Here is a 17398-nt window from a genome sequence, read left to right on the forward strand (position 1 = left end):
CTGCTGAAATCAGTGGGAGTTTTATCACTGCAAGGCGCCTTGCTCTTTCTTAAACCTCAGCAAAATGTTTGGATTGGAAACAGAAAGAAATAAGGGCCAAATATGCGAGCACAGGACTGGGTGCCAGGAGTCCTGGGTTCTAATCCCGGAACGAACACCAACCATCTCTGGGGCCTTTGGAAAGTCACTCAGCATTTCAGCCTCAGCTTCCCCATCTGCAAAACAGATATAATGCTATAGGGCTAATGGGAAGATTAATTAATTAGCTAAGGCTTGTAATATGCTTTGAAGATCAAAAGAGCTATATATTGTTTGTCTTAGGAATCTTCCCCCACCCAAAAAATAGCATATCAGAACAGAGCAACACTCCCACATGAAACCTACTAAATAAAACAAGATCTTTCCTGTTTTTCACTCACTCTGTAACAAACAAAAACGCGTCTAAAGCAGCATAAAAAAGGGTAATCACCAAAAAATGTGGTAATAAAAGTCAGAAAGAGATACTCATGTAATATACATAGGAAAGTGTTACGAAAAGGGGAAAACTTTTTAATAAAGTCTACAAGTATATATTCTTCCTCCATCAACCTCAAGATTTATTGACCCAAGAAGCCATATTGACTGAATAAATCTTGATAATGACCTCAGCAGAAGTCAATACCTGCTTATTATCTCCCAACTTGGGGAATTACATCTTTCTATAATAGGTGCCAGAAGGTACCAAATGTTCTGAGAATATTCATAGAGCCTTTTTGGATGGAATGAATGTCCTCGAGGTTCATTTTCCAATTTGAGAGGGACTCTTCCTGTGCTCTACATAAAGAAACCATGCTGCGGATCCATTTTCTATCTCAAGGTACAAGAGGGGGAAAAAAAAAAAAAAAAATCTGTATTTGCATATACTGTAGCTTTCGAACCCTAAATTAATTTAAACCAGATCTCTGCTCTAGGAGCAGGATTCTTCAGGTCCTGAACCCCTCAGTCCGTCCCTGCAAACGTGCCTGCGTTTTCATTCTTAACGTTGCATCAGTTATTCTTGTGAACATTCACTGAAATCCAGGCCGGGGACTACCCACAACGTGAGGTACATGGAAAGCTAGTCATCATTTTTATTTTTAAGGGACAGAAATAGGAGGGGGTTGCTACTGATCTAATAATTTGATCTCACCCCTCATTCTCTCTCTCCCCACCTGCTGAACAACATAAGAAACACCTTGGGTATGTCTACACTGAAGTTAAAGATTCACAGCTAGCCCATGTCAGATGGCTGAGGCTTGAGTTGAGGGGCTGTAAAATTGTGGTGTAGATATTCAGGCTCAAGTCAGCTGACATGGGTCAGCCGGGGGGGTTTAATGCAGAGTAACTGACTTGCTGAACCAAAGCCAGCCCCAGAAAAAGGACACAAAGCACTAAACTTCTTCTGTGAAAATTCCTCCAGCCCTCCGTAGATAGCACCAAGTGAAGTCTCTGGTGGAAGAAACTGATGAAGTGGGTTTTAGCCCACGAAAGTTTATGCCCAAATAAATGTGTTAGTCTCTAAGGTGCCACAAGGACGCATCGTTGTTTTTGCTGGTACAGATGTGTGTCACTGCCTGTTTGCTAAAGAGAGTCAACACCGTATCAAATCTACAGTTTTATCTCTGCTGTCTTGTCTATGGAAGAGACACCGAGTAAAGCTAATCTGAATGTTAGGTTTTGTTTAAAAACCCACTATTTACAATAACCAAACCCAATGAAAATGTCGTCAAGGATGTTTTTTATTTAATTCCAATGAAAACTTTTTTTCAATTCCTTGTCATTGTTTGTAGTGTAACTAGCAGAGTATGATGCGAGGCATAAGCACCTGAAAGACTAAAAACTGATGTGCCAAACTGACTAGTGTATTTTCCACTAGCCACGCAGAGAAAAATTTAAAAAACCTATTTGATTTTTAAAATCCACAGAGACAAGCTAGGAATTTTGATTTCTTAAATTATGATTTTGAGCCTGACAGTTAACTACGTTCAGTGGAAAAAACATTAGATCAGGGATCAGAATGCACAACAATTCTTTCTGCATTTTTAGCTGAAGTCTCTGCAGACTATAAGAAAAAAATAAATGGAGAGTAGCTACTGTGCCAACATATGGAGGGAGACTAATAGCTAGTTGTGAGAGCTCCACAGAGGTTATCTGGTTAAGCACGTGCCTCCGGAAGGGAACTCAGTTTGAAGTGTACTGTCTGTTAAATCTGTTCATAACTACTCATTCAGATCACCAAACAATTAACATTCCACTCCACATGCGACTGAAGAACTCCAGAGCCCTCTTCCAAATCCACCTTCTCCAGGTGCAAACGGATGCTTGACTTCCTGCCTCGATCAACACAACTTTCCTAGTGCTCTGGCAGTTACAAGGCGTTTGACGCAAACACAGCAGCACTAGCGGCAGCTTGGCTCTATCACAGGCCTCTCTGTTCTTGCTTGGAGATCCCAACTCCACCAGCAGGTGGGTGCTATGCGCACGAGCCCTTCCATCGCTCACTGTTTGCTGGCTGACGTTAAGGTCAGGAAAAACCAGCCTCCATGTGTGGTTGGCTGTCCCACGCCACGGAAGTCCTGAGGTGCTGCACCTATGCTGGGCCTGGCGGCGGCGAGATGACCTGCTTGGTCTCAAGCAAAGGCTCCTTCAGTGATTTACCCAACAGCAAGAATGCAAGAGAGGCCAGATGCTGTTCTCAGTTACAATGGCGTTACCCCAGACTGACAGGGCTGGCGCAGAGCAATCTCTCCAGGGTTACACCAGTGCCGCTGAGATCCGGGAACAGCCCAGGGACATCTAACAAAAACAGCCGACTCCAGGCAAATTCTCCTCTTGCTCCTCTGAGCCGCGTGGGGCGAACGGAGCAGCAGAAGCTGAGGAGCGTTCCTGAGTCATTCTGCCTATGCCAGGCCAGGATAATCCTGGGGGCCTGGTGCTCCACAGCTCTCCTGATTGCTGCTCCACAAACGAGCAGCACGCACCATCCTCCGCCTCCAGCTCCAGACAGCAGCTGGGCAGGGCAGAGCGTCAGCTGACCGTGCTCTTCAGGACTGCGGGGTTCCACCAGAGGAGCAAGAGGAGAATTTGCCTGGAGTCGGCTGTTTTTGTTAGATGTCCCTGGGCTGTTCCCTGATCTCAGTGGCACGTGAGTAGCCCCACTCAGGTCAATGGGAGCAGTACGCGTGTTTTAAAGTTACGCTGGTACTTCACCGTTGTGGTAGATCGGAGCCAGATGTTGCAGTGAGTGCTCTCGAAGGGGAGGGTCTCCTGGCACCGTCACCCCCACGCTAATGCCCTATATTAGCCTCTCCACACATCCCCACTCTTTTCATTGCAGCTGCCACTGAGGGTGCCATTTATGGACAATACGCGGCCAATCTGAAATGCGCATCTGCAAACACCAGCTCACTAGATAATAGGCCAGGAAATACCTAAGAGTCACAACGTCAATAACATCCACTGTCGGCCCATGGGAATCGCATTATATTTTCGTTCATGTCCCCTCTGCCTCTTGGTCATATTTTTCGCAACGCCGTAGAGAGAATCCACTAAACTGGATCGGGAGGCCACCCAATTCATCTCTAATGGGCTGCAGCATGCACACAATTAATTAATGGATTTATTAATTAGGGAAGAAGTCACTCTTCAGGCTGGAATTGGGGTCACCAGTTTCTAAAGTGAGAGCTGCTGAGCTAAAGATAAACTCTAATTTTCTGCAGCTCTGCCAGCCTTGTCTGCCAGAGTCTCAATTATTCAACCACAAAAAACATTACACTTTGGTAACTTTCAGAGCCTGGCTTTCTCCGGCAATGCAAAGAAATTCAGACCGAAGAGGAAGAAATTGGGACGGTCAGTCCATCCAATTCCCACCACCACCACCCCCGTTCTTTTTTTCTTAATTGAAAATAAGGATCCCTAGACCTGCTGCCACAATAACAAAACTCCCATGGACTTCAATGGCAGGAGGATCAAGCCAATAATTACGGGTACCAGAATTGTTCTTCTTAAACATTTGCATTTAGGGCCATAGGTGTGCGTGGTTCGGCACACAGCAATAACGAGCAGACCTTGCCTTGAGGAACTTACAAATCCTGGACCAGACCCTTCACTCAGATCTGCCCAGACGGACCCCGACACACCCAGAACCACAGCTGCTGAATCAGAGCCTCACTAAGGAACAACAAGGCAATGCAGGGAAAAAGGACGCTGGGCACGAGCTGAGGGAGGCAAGTTATAAAGAAGAAGGTATCAGGCTTGTGTCTCCCATTTGTTAAAACTCAGTTTCAATCAGATTTCCTCAGCCTGGCAGGACAGGGCCAGCCATTTCTGACAGGGTGACTTTCTTTTTCTAAAATCAAACCATCAGCTTCAATTGCATGTTCTGTCTGCTCAGATGCGAGAGGAGATGCAGGAGCCACCAGCAAGCATGCCACACGTTACCTACAGAATTAGTTCTGGATCCTGCAAACACTGCTGCGGGGGAGCAGCTTTACTCAGAAGGTAACCCATGGATCTCAACCTGGCTGCTCCCGGGTGGGAAGTTCCTTGCAGGTGTAAGTGTTTGCACAATCAAGGCCTAAAAGATGAACTACAGTACGGTCAAGAAAGAACGAAGTGCCTCCCTGTGCCCTGACCTGAGTGTTGTATCTAGCTCCTGTCTCTCATCTTACCCTTAGCCTGCGAGCTCTCTGGAGCAGGGACCACAGTTTGATGTGTGTGTGATCCCTGGCTGGGGTAATAGAAAGGACAGCCATCAGCCTGCCGTGCATTCCACCTAAACAATACACTGTACTTCAATAGGAGTTTAATGACTTCAAGTCAGCAAGAGAAGGCTACTAAAATTCATAACAACTCTCCATATCGCTCCATAATCTACCCTCTTTCTACATGACAGCATCCAAGGAAGTCACACTCTGTTCCTTGAACACAGCTGGGGAAATGAACTTTTTCAACGTTATAAAGGATCCATTTTTTTGGAAACTAAAATATTTTCACACATTTTATTTCCCCTTCCCCTTTTAAACACACACACACACACACACACACACACACACACACACACACACATTCTTTAAACTGTTGTTTACAAACCTGGCACTCACTGCTGGCCTCTCAGTGCTGAACAGCAATGAAAATCATACGGGACAGACGCACATTGCCATCAATACGCAATCAGAGTAGAAGAGCGCACCATGAGACCACCCGATGCCCTGGACTCCCCTGGCTACAGCAGCAATAGTGTGTAAACACCCAACTAGAAAGATGGCCTGACACCATGTCCTGAAGGTCACCAAAGCCAGACCAGACCAGGCAGGGCCTGCTTGACATACCCAGTACCATTGCACCTTGGTAACACAAGGGTCCCAGATCAGAATACAGCATTATATTATATATGGGTGTGTCCTGGCTACAACTAGACAAAAGGAGGCAAATTAAGGATGGATGCCCAGTCCCAGCCTTAGCTGAACATCCCAGCTTCTGTGGTTTGAAGCCAGCTTGTAACATTCAAGTAATGGTTTATTTAGAGAAAACAGTGGTTCAAATTCATCCCTGGTGTTACTCCACCAAAGCCATGGAATTGCATCCAGGATGAATCTAGCCCGTTAACGTTAACTGCTCCCTTAATTATCCTTGTGCAATCTTTAACCCAGATTTCTCAGTGGTATTATGGTCTATCAGCTTTGGGAGCCATTATGGTCTATCAGATCAATGAGAGCGTAGTTTGGAGCCATAGCAGTTCCAAAGGAGATGTAACCATCACAGTGGGTGCTGTTGGTACCACACACCATGACAGTCTCCCAAGGGGCGGCCCCCGGGTGGCGTCACACAAGGAAATCCTGCGCTTTGCAGATCATTAACCCAAGACACGGTCAGAGATCATTTGGTCCTGTTGTAGTTAATTGTGTAAGTGGCAGCTAGACCGGCCCAGCTCCAGAGGAGCAGGTAAGGAAAGTTGGGTCATAATGCACAGAGACTCGCACTGCGCAGAGCCAGGCCCCATGGAAGCTACGCTGAAACCGTGATGGAAATAGCTGATGGAAGCAGTTACTGGGCACGTGCAGAAACAGAAATGCACTTTGCAAATGACTCTCCTGTGGGGAGAGGGGGAGAAATGTAGCAACTTTACAAGCTAACTGGATTGTTTTCAATTTTCCATCTGGAGATCCTGCCTCTCCTTCACCCCCAAAAGGAGGAGTGAATGATGCTGGCTTGACAATCCTGAAGACTCACGATCCTTTTCTGTCTGACTTCAATGGGTCAGGATAGAACCCTTCATTCCCCAGGACCCTGGCAGGATGGGTGGCAGTAGTGCCCGCTTCCTCTATCCTGACCCAGAAGAATCACCTCTAGGGATATGATGATAATTCAGACTCCGGAACCCATTGAATCCTTGACTTCACTGAGGTGGCCAATCAGTAGGCTTGGAAGGATTATTTTTATCAGTAAAAGTCAATAAACGTTGATTTCACCGTACACACGCAAACTGGTGAAAAAAATATTTCCACAGATGTTAATCAAAATGCACAGACAGGCAAAGTAAGAAAAAAGCTGCTTGAGAACTTGCCGGAGTTTGATCTAAGACTCCGATTTTGACATGTGATGTTGACAGCTTGTGTTTTAATGGTTATAAAGCTTTAACTTTTGAATCTCAGCATCCACTGTCACTAAATAATTATGGCCTGACTCGCTTACCATTTCCCACAACTGTGAACATTTAAATCGATAACAGAAAAAAATGCTTAGAAATAAACTTCGATATTACCTGTCGAAATTGTTAAAAAAAAAAACATTAAAATCTAATTCTGCCAAGCCTCCCGATAAGGGTGTTAGCTGTGATCACATTAGAAACTAACTACTTGCAATCCCCTTGTTTCAAAAAAACACGAAGCTTTTTTTGAGGTCCTGAAGCTTCAACACGTCTCAAACAATATACATTAGATTCACAGCCCCATCTCAAACGGAGTCAAAGAGTTCCAAGGCTGAGCTCATGAACACTGTGGGCCAGATTCTCAGCTGGTGTTAAGTCAGCATAGCTCCATTAACGTCAGTGGAGTGCTATGAATTTACACCCGCTGAGGAACCAACCTCGCGTGTCACCCATAAGCAGACCTTCATTAGTCTAGAGCTCGGAAACTCTGGAAAATAAGTGAAATGAATAATGGAAACTGGGAGACAAAGGTAGTGGTGGTAACAGTCCTCTGACAATACTCTCCTTCTGTTTCCTAATACATTTGTCCACCACAAAGCTGAGTGCCTCAGAGACTGTTTTGAGTGGATGGGAAGTTTAACCTGAACTGTACTCTCAATATAAAAGAATCTGATGGCAGATCTCAATCCGGTTCCTAGTGAATGAGTGACCACATTTACCAAAACCACCATTCTACAGGGAGCATTGCAAGAGCAAATCACAGACTGACTGGCCCCATGAAGACCAAATACCCTTCTGGCCCCAACAGCTGGACCATTGATAACAGGGTTAAGACACATGGGCAGGGCAGCATGCCCTATGTTGTATCTCTTCCATAGAGAACTCAAGGACGTGAATTTCTTGGCGCATTCTACCTTGCCCAAGGTCATGAAAAAACCTGGACACATTTCTTTTCCTTCCAAGTAACAGTTTGATCAAGATCCTAAATACAAGACGACAGTGCTACAAACCCACACATCAAAGGAGACATTTTTATGCTGCTGCAATGGAATTTTATTTTGAATCTTTTAAAGGAAGCAAGTCCTGCACAGCTCTATTCTTTTCATCATACCTAAGAGGGTATTAATATAATAATGGCATGACTATATAAACAACCAGCACTGTTTGGGCCAACAGTTTCCCCAAACAAATCCTTAAGGAATCAGATATGGTCCCAAGTTTGACCACAAAAACAGCTGCCAACAGAAACAGCTAGTGTTAAGCTCCATCATTCAGACAGCATCTACAGAGGTCAATGGAGTTAGGGATAAATCCATCCCTGGTTTAACTCCATTGAAGTCAATATAGACATAGCTGGGATGAATTTGGCCCTGTCTATTGCTTTTAATATGCATGTACCTGCGAGTCTGATACACAGCAGGAATTGATTCATGCTATGGCTTAGGGCTATTGGCAAAGCAATCAGTTATGCCGTACTTTTTAAGAAGCTAATCATGAAGTAGTAAGTTGGATGATCCAATAACTTCTCAGTCTTACTGTAAATTTGGAATGTCCTAATGATATGCAGAGCCCAGAGCATTTGGCGAGGTTAAGTCCTCCCAAGAAGAGCTCCGGGGGTGGTTCTTGCAAGGCCCTGGGCATACCCACTGAGGCAATAACTAGGTTATTCCACCTACGACTGCTCCACACTCCTGCAGTGAAGTTTATTAGGCCAAGTTTCAGAAGTTAAGCTTCAGCCAACAGGACTGATAGCTTATTTACCACTGTCATCTATATAAAGAAGAATTTTGACACATTGTTAAATGATAGCACATTTAGATAAGTCAAGCTGTCATATCATTTAATGGATGTCTAAACTCCCTCTGTAGCTGATATGTAAAATTTATGCACTTCAGAATATCATAAGGTTATAATATTTTAATCACATCCACATTTTTTCTAAACTTTGAACAGTGAAAACATTCCATCAAGCACAACGCATTCAGAAGATTCTTGGCACTCGGTGAATGGCAAAACAGTCTGAACTAACTAGATGCCTCACATTATCTTACCACTTAAGTTTCTGTGGAACGCTCCACAATGCCGACAGCCTCAAGCCCTGGTTCGCAAAGACATGCAAAAATGCCTGCCTTCCTGAAACTAAATGCACAATATTTGATTTGATTTGATGAACTCTCTCACATAGTGTAACCAGGGCAACAGTAGGTATATATCCCCCAGTTTGGAGCAGTCTCTAATATCCAAAATCAGTAGTCCTCAATGCTTCCTACTTCTGCCTTTTTAAATGTAGAATGGGCTGCAGCTAGGATGCAGATAGCATATAATTCATACACTGGTATACCGAACATAATAAAAAACAGAGCAAATTAAAACAAGAAAAATCATAAAGGTATGAATCCTGTTATGACTATTATACACAAGAAAGCTATAAAAAATACAGCATTAGTAATGTACACTATAAAACAATCTCATAACCAAATGAAATATGCCTGGCATTATCTTTGATAGAATTTTATCTTTTCTCATTTCCGAGCCTACTTGCTGTAAAAAGGCTCAATGCCATTTTGATCAAAGTGCTATAGAGTATCCCATTTTCAGCGTGTTTTACGTATGCCCACCATTTGTCAAGGTTGTGCAAACTTTGCTATTGCATGGGCGTTCCAGGCAAACAGGCCTGTGAGTACAAATTTTAAAAATGCATTTGGGGGAATAATAAATGGATTGTTTCAATTTTATTTACTAGAGGGCATTAGGCCAAGCTGGCACAAGGTCACCTTTCCCACCACCATCTGGGGGGAGGTGCCAGAAGTGCTGCTTGGACAGAAGACAGCGAGAACTCTCTCTACGGTTCGGCACCCAGACCCAGCTACCCATTCATTCAGAACATCTGAGAATTAAAGCCATCTACCTCTTTCCAAGGAAGCACCATTAAACTGAAGAGTCAAACTAGATCTTCCAAAATCCACCCCCGCCCCAGCTCAAAAGAGTTTCTTTTTTCTTTCACACCAAAAAAGAGTTGTAAATATTTTTTTAAATACAGGTTTGTGCAAAAGTCATCAGCAGAATGTATTAAGGAATCCTTTGTATCCCATGTGCTTAGGATGCTAATCCCCTTCAAACCAAAAGGCCATAAATGAACAGTCATGGAAAGCTGACTGGCTGTAGTACCTGTATTACTTTGAGGGTTGGGTATCACAGATGTACTAAGTAATCTGCTTAAAAGCCAAAATGTATTAAATGCTGGAGCTGTTGATACATTATTGAAGTGCCATAAATCGTATTTAAATTTGTTTACTCCCCTATGAAACATGCCGCATTTTAAAGTCTGTAATATCCTACAGGGATAAACCTATTTAATATCCATGTAAACGAGCATCTCTGCTTTTTTAGGAGTTCCAGTTTAGACTTCATCTCATTATGTGCCACATACAGAAAGCTATATAATGACAAAACGTAAACATCTATTTTTTTCAGGTCAACTGTCCTCTTGTAAATGTTAAAGGGCTTATCGTTAATTTCACAGACCAGTGGCACTACAGCTGTATACAGTATTCTGTGACCTAAACAGAACCACAAAGGATCTCTTTCCTAATGCAAGATAGGTGTATCCATCACGAGTCTAAAACACCGACAATCAGATCTATATGCACCTTGAGTAAGGTTAGAAGACTGAATATTAGTTGGCTAATGAAAATTTTGTTAACTGACATTCAGGGATGAATGAACCCAAATACCACTGCTGTAAATCTACACACTAAATTCTCAAGACCTGAATAACAATAGGACCACAGAAGGGCTTCAGCCAGCCCTGAGCAGATTTGATTCTCCTTCTGCTTTCTCCCATATCTGTTTGCCATGCTCTTGTCATTCCTTATGTTACAGAACATCAATCATAAATAAAGAGTCTATGCCCTTAGAGTGCCCAGGTCTGATTCACAAACATTAGCAGGGAATACAAATACAATTACAATTGCCTTAACACCAAATACAGTACAGCCAACCTAGAACAGGGGGAGGGGGAACCAGCCTTTTATTTTTAAGACATTTCTTTTTTTGTTGCTGCAGCGTTTTAAAAGGCAGAAAATACAGGTAACAGACAGTTTGGTTTGTTTCTTTGCGACATGCTCATGGTCAGTAAACCTCTGAAAAAATGCAAGTCACTTGCAGCTTATGTTTTAAAAGCACCTTGCCTGGCTTTTGAATTCATTTGATGTGAACGCCCGTTGTTGGGGCTCAGGGATGGTACCACTTGCCTGAATGTAAGAAACTTAACAAGATTTGCATATAGGGGGAAAGCAGCCCTTTTATCTTCAGCCTGATTATCTTTTATCTTAGCTAATGTCATGGCAAACAAGTCAAGATACAATAATAGGTCTGTTATCTGCATCATTTCCCCTCAACTTCTGCCTGCTGTGATTGCTACTTCAAAGATTTAAACATTTATGGAGTATTCAGTGCAGCAGCAAAGACAAAACAGTCGCTTCCTAAGCAATGTAGGAAGTTAATCCCTAAAACGCACCCCCTGAACACAGCATCGATACTACATACAACACCCTGGATAGACCTGATCTAGGGCCACCCCCGGACAGCCACGCCGAGCTCTCCCTTCTCCCCAGCGCTTAGGGAGAGGAGAAAATGGAAATCACCCCCCCATTGAAAAGTTGAACATCTGCATTTGCTGAATTCACCTGCCTGGCCATTCGCTCAGAGCCGAGGCAATTCAAGTCCTAACGCGGCAGGGAAAAACTTCCAGCCCGGCCCGGGGAGGCGAAGCCCGCTACGGCGGGGCAGAAAGTCCGAGAAGGCGGGTGCCCCGTTTCCTCACCCCCAGCCCGGCCGGCAGCCGGCCCCGGCCCGTTCTGCTCCCCTCGGCCCGGGCCAGGGGGGACAGTCCGTGCCGGGCCGGGCCGGGAGAAGTTGCGAGGCGGCCGGGCCGCCCCGAACAAAGAGCAGCGGCGGGGGATCAATTCCCGATACGGATCGATGCGGGCAGCCCCCGCGGCGGCGCCCCCCCCCCACACGCCCGGGCCCCCCGGGGAAGGGGGAGGGCCGAGGGGGGCTCTCCCGGGCGCGCCCCGCGGCTGCCCCGGCGCTCCGGCCACTCACCTGCAGCCGGCGCAGATCCAATTGCTTCCAATATTGAACCATCGATCCCACATCGGCGGCCATCTTGGGGGAGATCGGAGAGCGGCAGGGAGAGTTTTTTTTGTTGTTGTTGCTCCCGCCGTGGCTGGACTCAATATCCGGGCTGGACTCTCCCCCCGCCCCGGCCGAGACCCCCCCGCTCCCCCAGCCGCCCGGGCTGCCCTGCGAACCCCCCTCCCGCCGCCGCCGCTGCCCGCCAGCAGGAGACGGGAGCGCGGAGCCGAGCGGAGCGCGGCGGGGACGGGGACCGGGGGAGGCGGGCGGGCGGGCGGGCGGGCGTGCGAGGGGCCGGCGGGCGAGGCGGCTTCCCGAGGAGCGAGCGCTGCCCGCCTTCGCCCCCCGCCCCCTTCCCCCCAAGTCCGGGCGCGAGGCGCAGCGGGACCGCACTTGACTTTGGCTTCTCCCCCCCCCAACTTATCGATACTGACGTCACGTGCGGATCGATGCAGGGGGCGAAGGAGGGAAGCGCTTTGGGGAGGCGCGGGGGCGGTGGTGTGATTTATTCGAGGGGGGGGACACCCCCCGATTCCCGCCCCCCCTAACAAAGTTAGAAGTGGTCGGAGTTTGCTTTTTGCTATGATCCTTGCTCCCGCAGCGTGTGTCTATCAACGAGCCCGGTCCTAGGAGGGGCACACACCGCCTCCCCAGAGCGCACCCATCCCTTGCTGGGTGCAGGGATCAGACCGGACACTCGCCTGGAGATACTTCCACCTCTCCCTCCCTTGTGCATTGGGGGCTGTACTGCCCTGTTGGGGGCGGGAGGGGTCTCATGCACCCAAGCGGCAGCATCTCTCTGTGCCGCGGGGTGGGGGGCGCTTGCACAGCGCGGATCAGCTGCAGGGCTATAACACCAGGATAGAGGTGGCGGCTGGTCTCGAACTGGTTTGCCTTTTGCATGGGAAGACGGGCAGTTTCGCGGCCAAGGCTGGTCCTGCACGGTGCCTGTGGCCAATAATCCATATATCTCCTTCAGGCGAGGGTTGGCAGATCAGGCAGGCGCTGGTTCTGTGCACCCCCGGGGAGACAGCATTAGAGCTGCAGCAGTTTTGGTGTGTTCTAGGAAGATCCATCATTAAAAGAAAAAAGTAGATGATTCGATGGAGAATTATATTTTAGGATCAGCCAGCGGCAGTTACATCATTCTTGCATGGGGACGATAGACCCAGGCAATGCTTACTAAAAGGATAAAGTTCATAGAGTTATAAAGCTAACAAATTACTGGTGTTTTCTATGCCCTCTTCCCTAATCTTTATGCCATGTGAAGGGAGGTCTAGATTATCGCCTGCTTTTAAGCTATTTGAAAAGTTTGTTAATGTCATGCAAATAAGTGGTTGATCATCCCTTTGATACTGGATTATCAGTAGGTTTAGTTCTGAATCATTCAGTCTGTATATTGATTTAATAGACAATACAAATTTTCCCCTACTACCTTTACATGCCTTTTCCATGGGCAGGGCTAAAAATGTCATTTTTCAAGACACAGCCAGCCCCTCTTCTCACTCCCGTTCCCTAGAATTTGTAGACAGTAATGATTTTCAACTTAGTAAGTAAATTCAAATTGCACTGGTTTTTCTAATCAAGACGATGATGTGTTGGTGCTTTTTAAAAAATTCTTCGTTCCAGCCAAGTTCACATTTACATTTCCATCTCCCCTGGACAAAATTAATTTATGTAAGTTTCATAGATGTGTGGCATTACAATTTGTCTACTTACAACGCCTTCCTATAAGCCCTTGAAATAACTGTCGCTTTTTTATAGCCCTATAAGAGACAGTTGTAAAATCTGATATGTGTATATGATCTTGCAGGGTAATTTCATTTATTTTTAAACAAATCAATGTAAAAAGGTGACTTGCTTTCCGTTAGCTGCGAAAGAGAAGACTGCTTCCAGACAAAGCTTTTTCAGACAGCCAGGAAACTTTTTCAGATTTTCAAACTGACATGTTCTGCACCTTTGACCCTAATAGGAATTGCCACAGCAAACATGCTTACAGCACAGCAGCAAGAAAAATCCAATAATTCGGATTGTTTTAAGGCTGATATTTTTAAAACACCTTAATGCAGCTATTCTCTGAAGAATTCAAACAACTTTAATGCCAGAAAGTGGCAGTGTAGCTAAAGCTGATACATTAAAAACAACAACAAAAAATCAGTATGATAGTCTGGTTTTGCTGAAACAGATTAGCTTTGTTTATTGCCTTTTTTTGTTGGTGCTGTTAGAGGATTTTCAAATATCTGCTCCAGATATTTTAGTACAAATCCAATTGTACAGCAGCTTGTACTGAACGGTATTGCATGTGAAGATGCTTTGAACATTACATTTCCGTTTCACTATGTGTAAATAATAAATTAAAGTTCTAGGAAAACATACCCAGCTTTATACTGAAAAGCTAGTATTGATGTTGGTTGTGTCAGGAAGATTGTTTGCATGTGTAAAGAAAAGTGCTAAATTGTTATTTTATTAGAATATTTTTTCCTTTGACATTAACAAAAGTGAACAGTTTGTAGGATCCAAGGGCCCTAGTTTCTGCATGAGACATAGGATCTGTATCTATTTTTAAGAGAACCAATAGTGTCCACACACACAGGTAACAATGTATATGAAAAAAATTAAGTCTAATGATTTATTTCTAAGTTACAAAGAAAATGTGGGGCAAAAATGAGGCATGTACAAGCCAGGGAGGAGTACTAAGGATAGAGTGTAGCTTTTTCCAGAGAACATATGTAGGCTTAAGTAAACATGCCTTTAGAAAATTCATAGGCTTGCACAAAGATGTTCTGAGATAATGGCAGGTCCTTAACCACAAACAGATAATGATATGCGAATTCCCCTGCATCAAAGCCGAAACAAAAGAAAATGTCACCCAGGAACACTATGCAGCCCCAGACAGGCCACCAGAAGCCTGGCTACATGATAGACAACTCTTAAGCCTCCAACTGAATTCATTGTGAAGTCACAAGACCAGAATGGAAGTGTATTTTCCATATGATGACACACAGGTATGCCTCAGACAGCTGCTATCTGAAGATGAGGTGATGACAATTATGTATATGATTTGGAGCAAGAAGGAGAAGCTGAAAATAAACATCACAAAGAAATAATAGCTGCAGCCTTCTTTTGTTCTGGGATCCTTAGCCCACCCCTCCCATCTGACGGTATGCCATCCCTAATTGCAAGTATCTCTCACTAGGATCTGCCCTCCCCACCCCGGCGAGCTTGTAAAGTGACAATTTTTTCTAAGGGGAAAGATGCATATAGGAAGCTTCGCATGAGTTACTACTTCAGCATGTGACTTCTAAGCAGTAGAACACACTTTGCACCTTGAACTACACAGAGAGTCTCAAAGGGCCAGTTTTTGTGGCCTTTGAGCAGAATGCCCGTGAAAGTCAGTAAGAATTTAACTTGAGCAATGATGGAAGTTTGGCCCATATGCTTGGTTCCCACTGGGGTGATGCGATCACTAGACCAGGCTACTTAGCGGTGAACAATGGCTGTAACAGTTACCTATGTCCTGGTAAATTTCAGTTTAAATTATTCTGCAAAGAGAGCAGTGTTCAGAAATGGAAGCCTCTGGCAGAGGAGCTCACACCGGCCTCTGGAGTTAAGGAGACATCCTCAAACCAAATGCTGCTTAAGGGTTTCTCACAGGCTTAAAGTTCCTCCTGTGCATGCATGTTGGCAGAATCAGGGCCCAAGATATTTCCTGGTCACTCCTCACTGCAGTATCTAGATGCCAAATACCTGAGAGTGGAGAATTCACCTTCCCAATCTAGACCCCACTAAGCTGCTCGATCTAGAACAGAACTCCCAGCTTTTGGAGTTTCGTGTTCCATTGGGCTCTGGCAAGAAATGTGAGTTCTAGGCTGCTCCAGGATTTACTAGGATAGTTTTATTGCACCTGGTCGTCCCAGCAGCAGTGCAGGAATTTCTGTCAGGCCAGAGTTGTTTTTATTTGCATTTCAAGGGTTTCTACTTGGTGTGAAAAGCAGGATTTTTAATTACATTTCCACTGAAAAGCAATGGTTTAAATTAAAGGGACAACTTGAAACAGAGAGTCCATTTTTTAAAATGGAGTTAAATGTAGTTTTAGACCCTCCCCCTCACCCCTGGCCAATTTTCGTGGTTTTACCATCAAGTTTTTCCTCTTTCCTGTTACACCACTTACACAAGGGAGACTCACAGGCAATACAAGGGTGACCAAAACTCACAAGACTCATGATAAAGTCATGCAAGTTGGTAACAGCACATGGGAGATTTGCCATTGACTTAATGGGGGACAGAAACAAGCCCCAAGCCCCGATCACCCAGTGAGGTGCTTAAGTAAGGTAACTTGGACCTAAATTAGAGCATGTCACATGCAAGTAATAGGTGCGTCTCCATCTGAACTAATTCTAGATCCTGGTTGTGCCCAGCTTAGCCCTGAAAACTTGCAGTGAAAGTGGTGGAAGTTGCACACCCGAGCTTTAGGAGAGTGGAAATAAATGAGGGGAGGGGGGCGGTGAGCTGGAGAGTATCTGTACCATCACCCTGACTTAGGGGTTGGGGTTTTGTAGGTTTTTTTGACATTTTAAGTGTAAAAGATTTTGGTTCCATCTTCCTCCTGCAGTCATGTTAATGAGGTCAAGCTAGATGCTATGGTGCCTCCATCGCAGGTGAACTGGTGCACTAGGAATATCTGACAGATGCAAGTCCATCAGTACAGCTTAGCTCTCTCCACGTCGGGGCCTTTACACCTCTCATTGACCTCAATCCACCAGTAGAACCAAAGGCCTGGGGGGGGCAGATCCCCAGCAGCTGTAAACCAGCCTACCTCTACGGCAGCCCAAGCACCTACTCTGATTTATACCAGCCGAGGATCTGGCACTACGTATTTATATCGCGCTCGACACCCTGGCTTTCAACTAGCACACAGCTTTGCTTCCCGCCCACCCTAGCCAGCAGAGGGTAACTGGAGGCAAAAAAACCAAACAAACAAAAAACTTCCGTCCCTCGCCCCATAGCGCTGGCGTTGGCTCCTGCCCTCTTTTACAGCCTAGCTTATGGCCAGAGCAACCAGACACCACAAACATTAGGAAGATGGCAGCTAGAGAAGAACACAACGTAGATTTCAATTGCCCCATGGTCTGTTTTCACAATGGCTGTTTTCACAATAGTGGGGGTCCCCGAGGATCTGTACTGGGACCAGTGCTAGCTCCTGGGTCTTGGTTAGGGGCTCAAGTTTTTCTTGGTGCCCCCATTGAGAGGCCAGGGGAACAGGTTTCCTCCCCCACCCCCATTGCTTGTATAAACCTTAAAAGCCCCAGAAATGGACTATTTGCTGGAATTAGTATTTTGTTAACTTAGCCTAAAATAGTTCCTAGTAAAATGGCAGCACTAGACAGGGCATAAACTCTGCCCAAGGGTTGGTGGAAGATTAGCAAGATACTGATGTTCAAACAGGCATTGCAAAGCGTCTCCCTATCCACAGCCCCTATTTTACCTGCATTAACAAGGGTTTCAGCACACAGGCCCATATCCTGTAATCAGATCCACACAGACAGACCCCAGAGCCTGTGTGGACAGAACCCTGACTTCACTGGGTCTGGT

The 17398-nt window shown here is 45.4% G+C and overlaps 1 protein-coding gene across 6 annotated transcripts in view; it reads right to left on the minus strand.

Moving 5' to 3' along the window:
• CUX2 (cut like homeobox 2) overlaps window positions 1-11973 on the minus strand; it is a 223130-nt gene extending 211157 nt beyond the window's left edge. For 2 of the 6 annotated variants that reach the window (XM_034790837.1, XM_034790836.1), the window contains exon 1: window positions 11774-11972. In XM_034790837.1, the coding sequence (XP_034646728.1) occupies window positions 11774-11836 (63 nt within the window). In that variant the 5' untranslated portion in view covers window positions 11837-11972. Of the gene's footprint in view, window positions 1-11773 lie in introns of all 6 variants that reach the window. The other 4 variants (XM_034790840.1, XM_034790839.1, XM_034790834.1 and 1 more) reach the window with 3 other exon arrangements.
• Between the last annotated feature and the right edge of the window lie 5425 nt (window positions 11974-17398).

This window comes from Trachemys scripta, chromosome 15 (genome assembly GCF_013100865.1).
Source record: "Trachemys scripta elegans isolate TJP31775 chromosome 15, CAS_Tse_1.0, whole genome shotgun sequence".
Taxonomy (NCBI): domain Eukaryota; kingdom Metazoa; phylum Chordata; order Testudines; family Emydidae; genus Trachemys; species Trachemys scripta.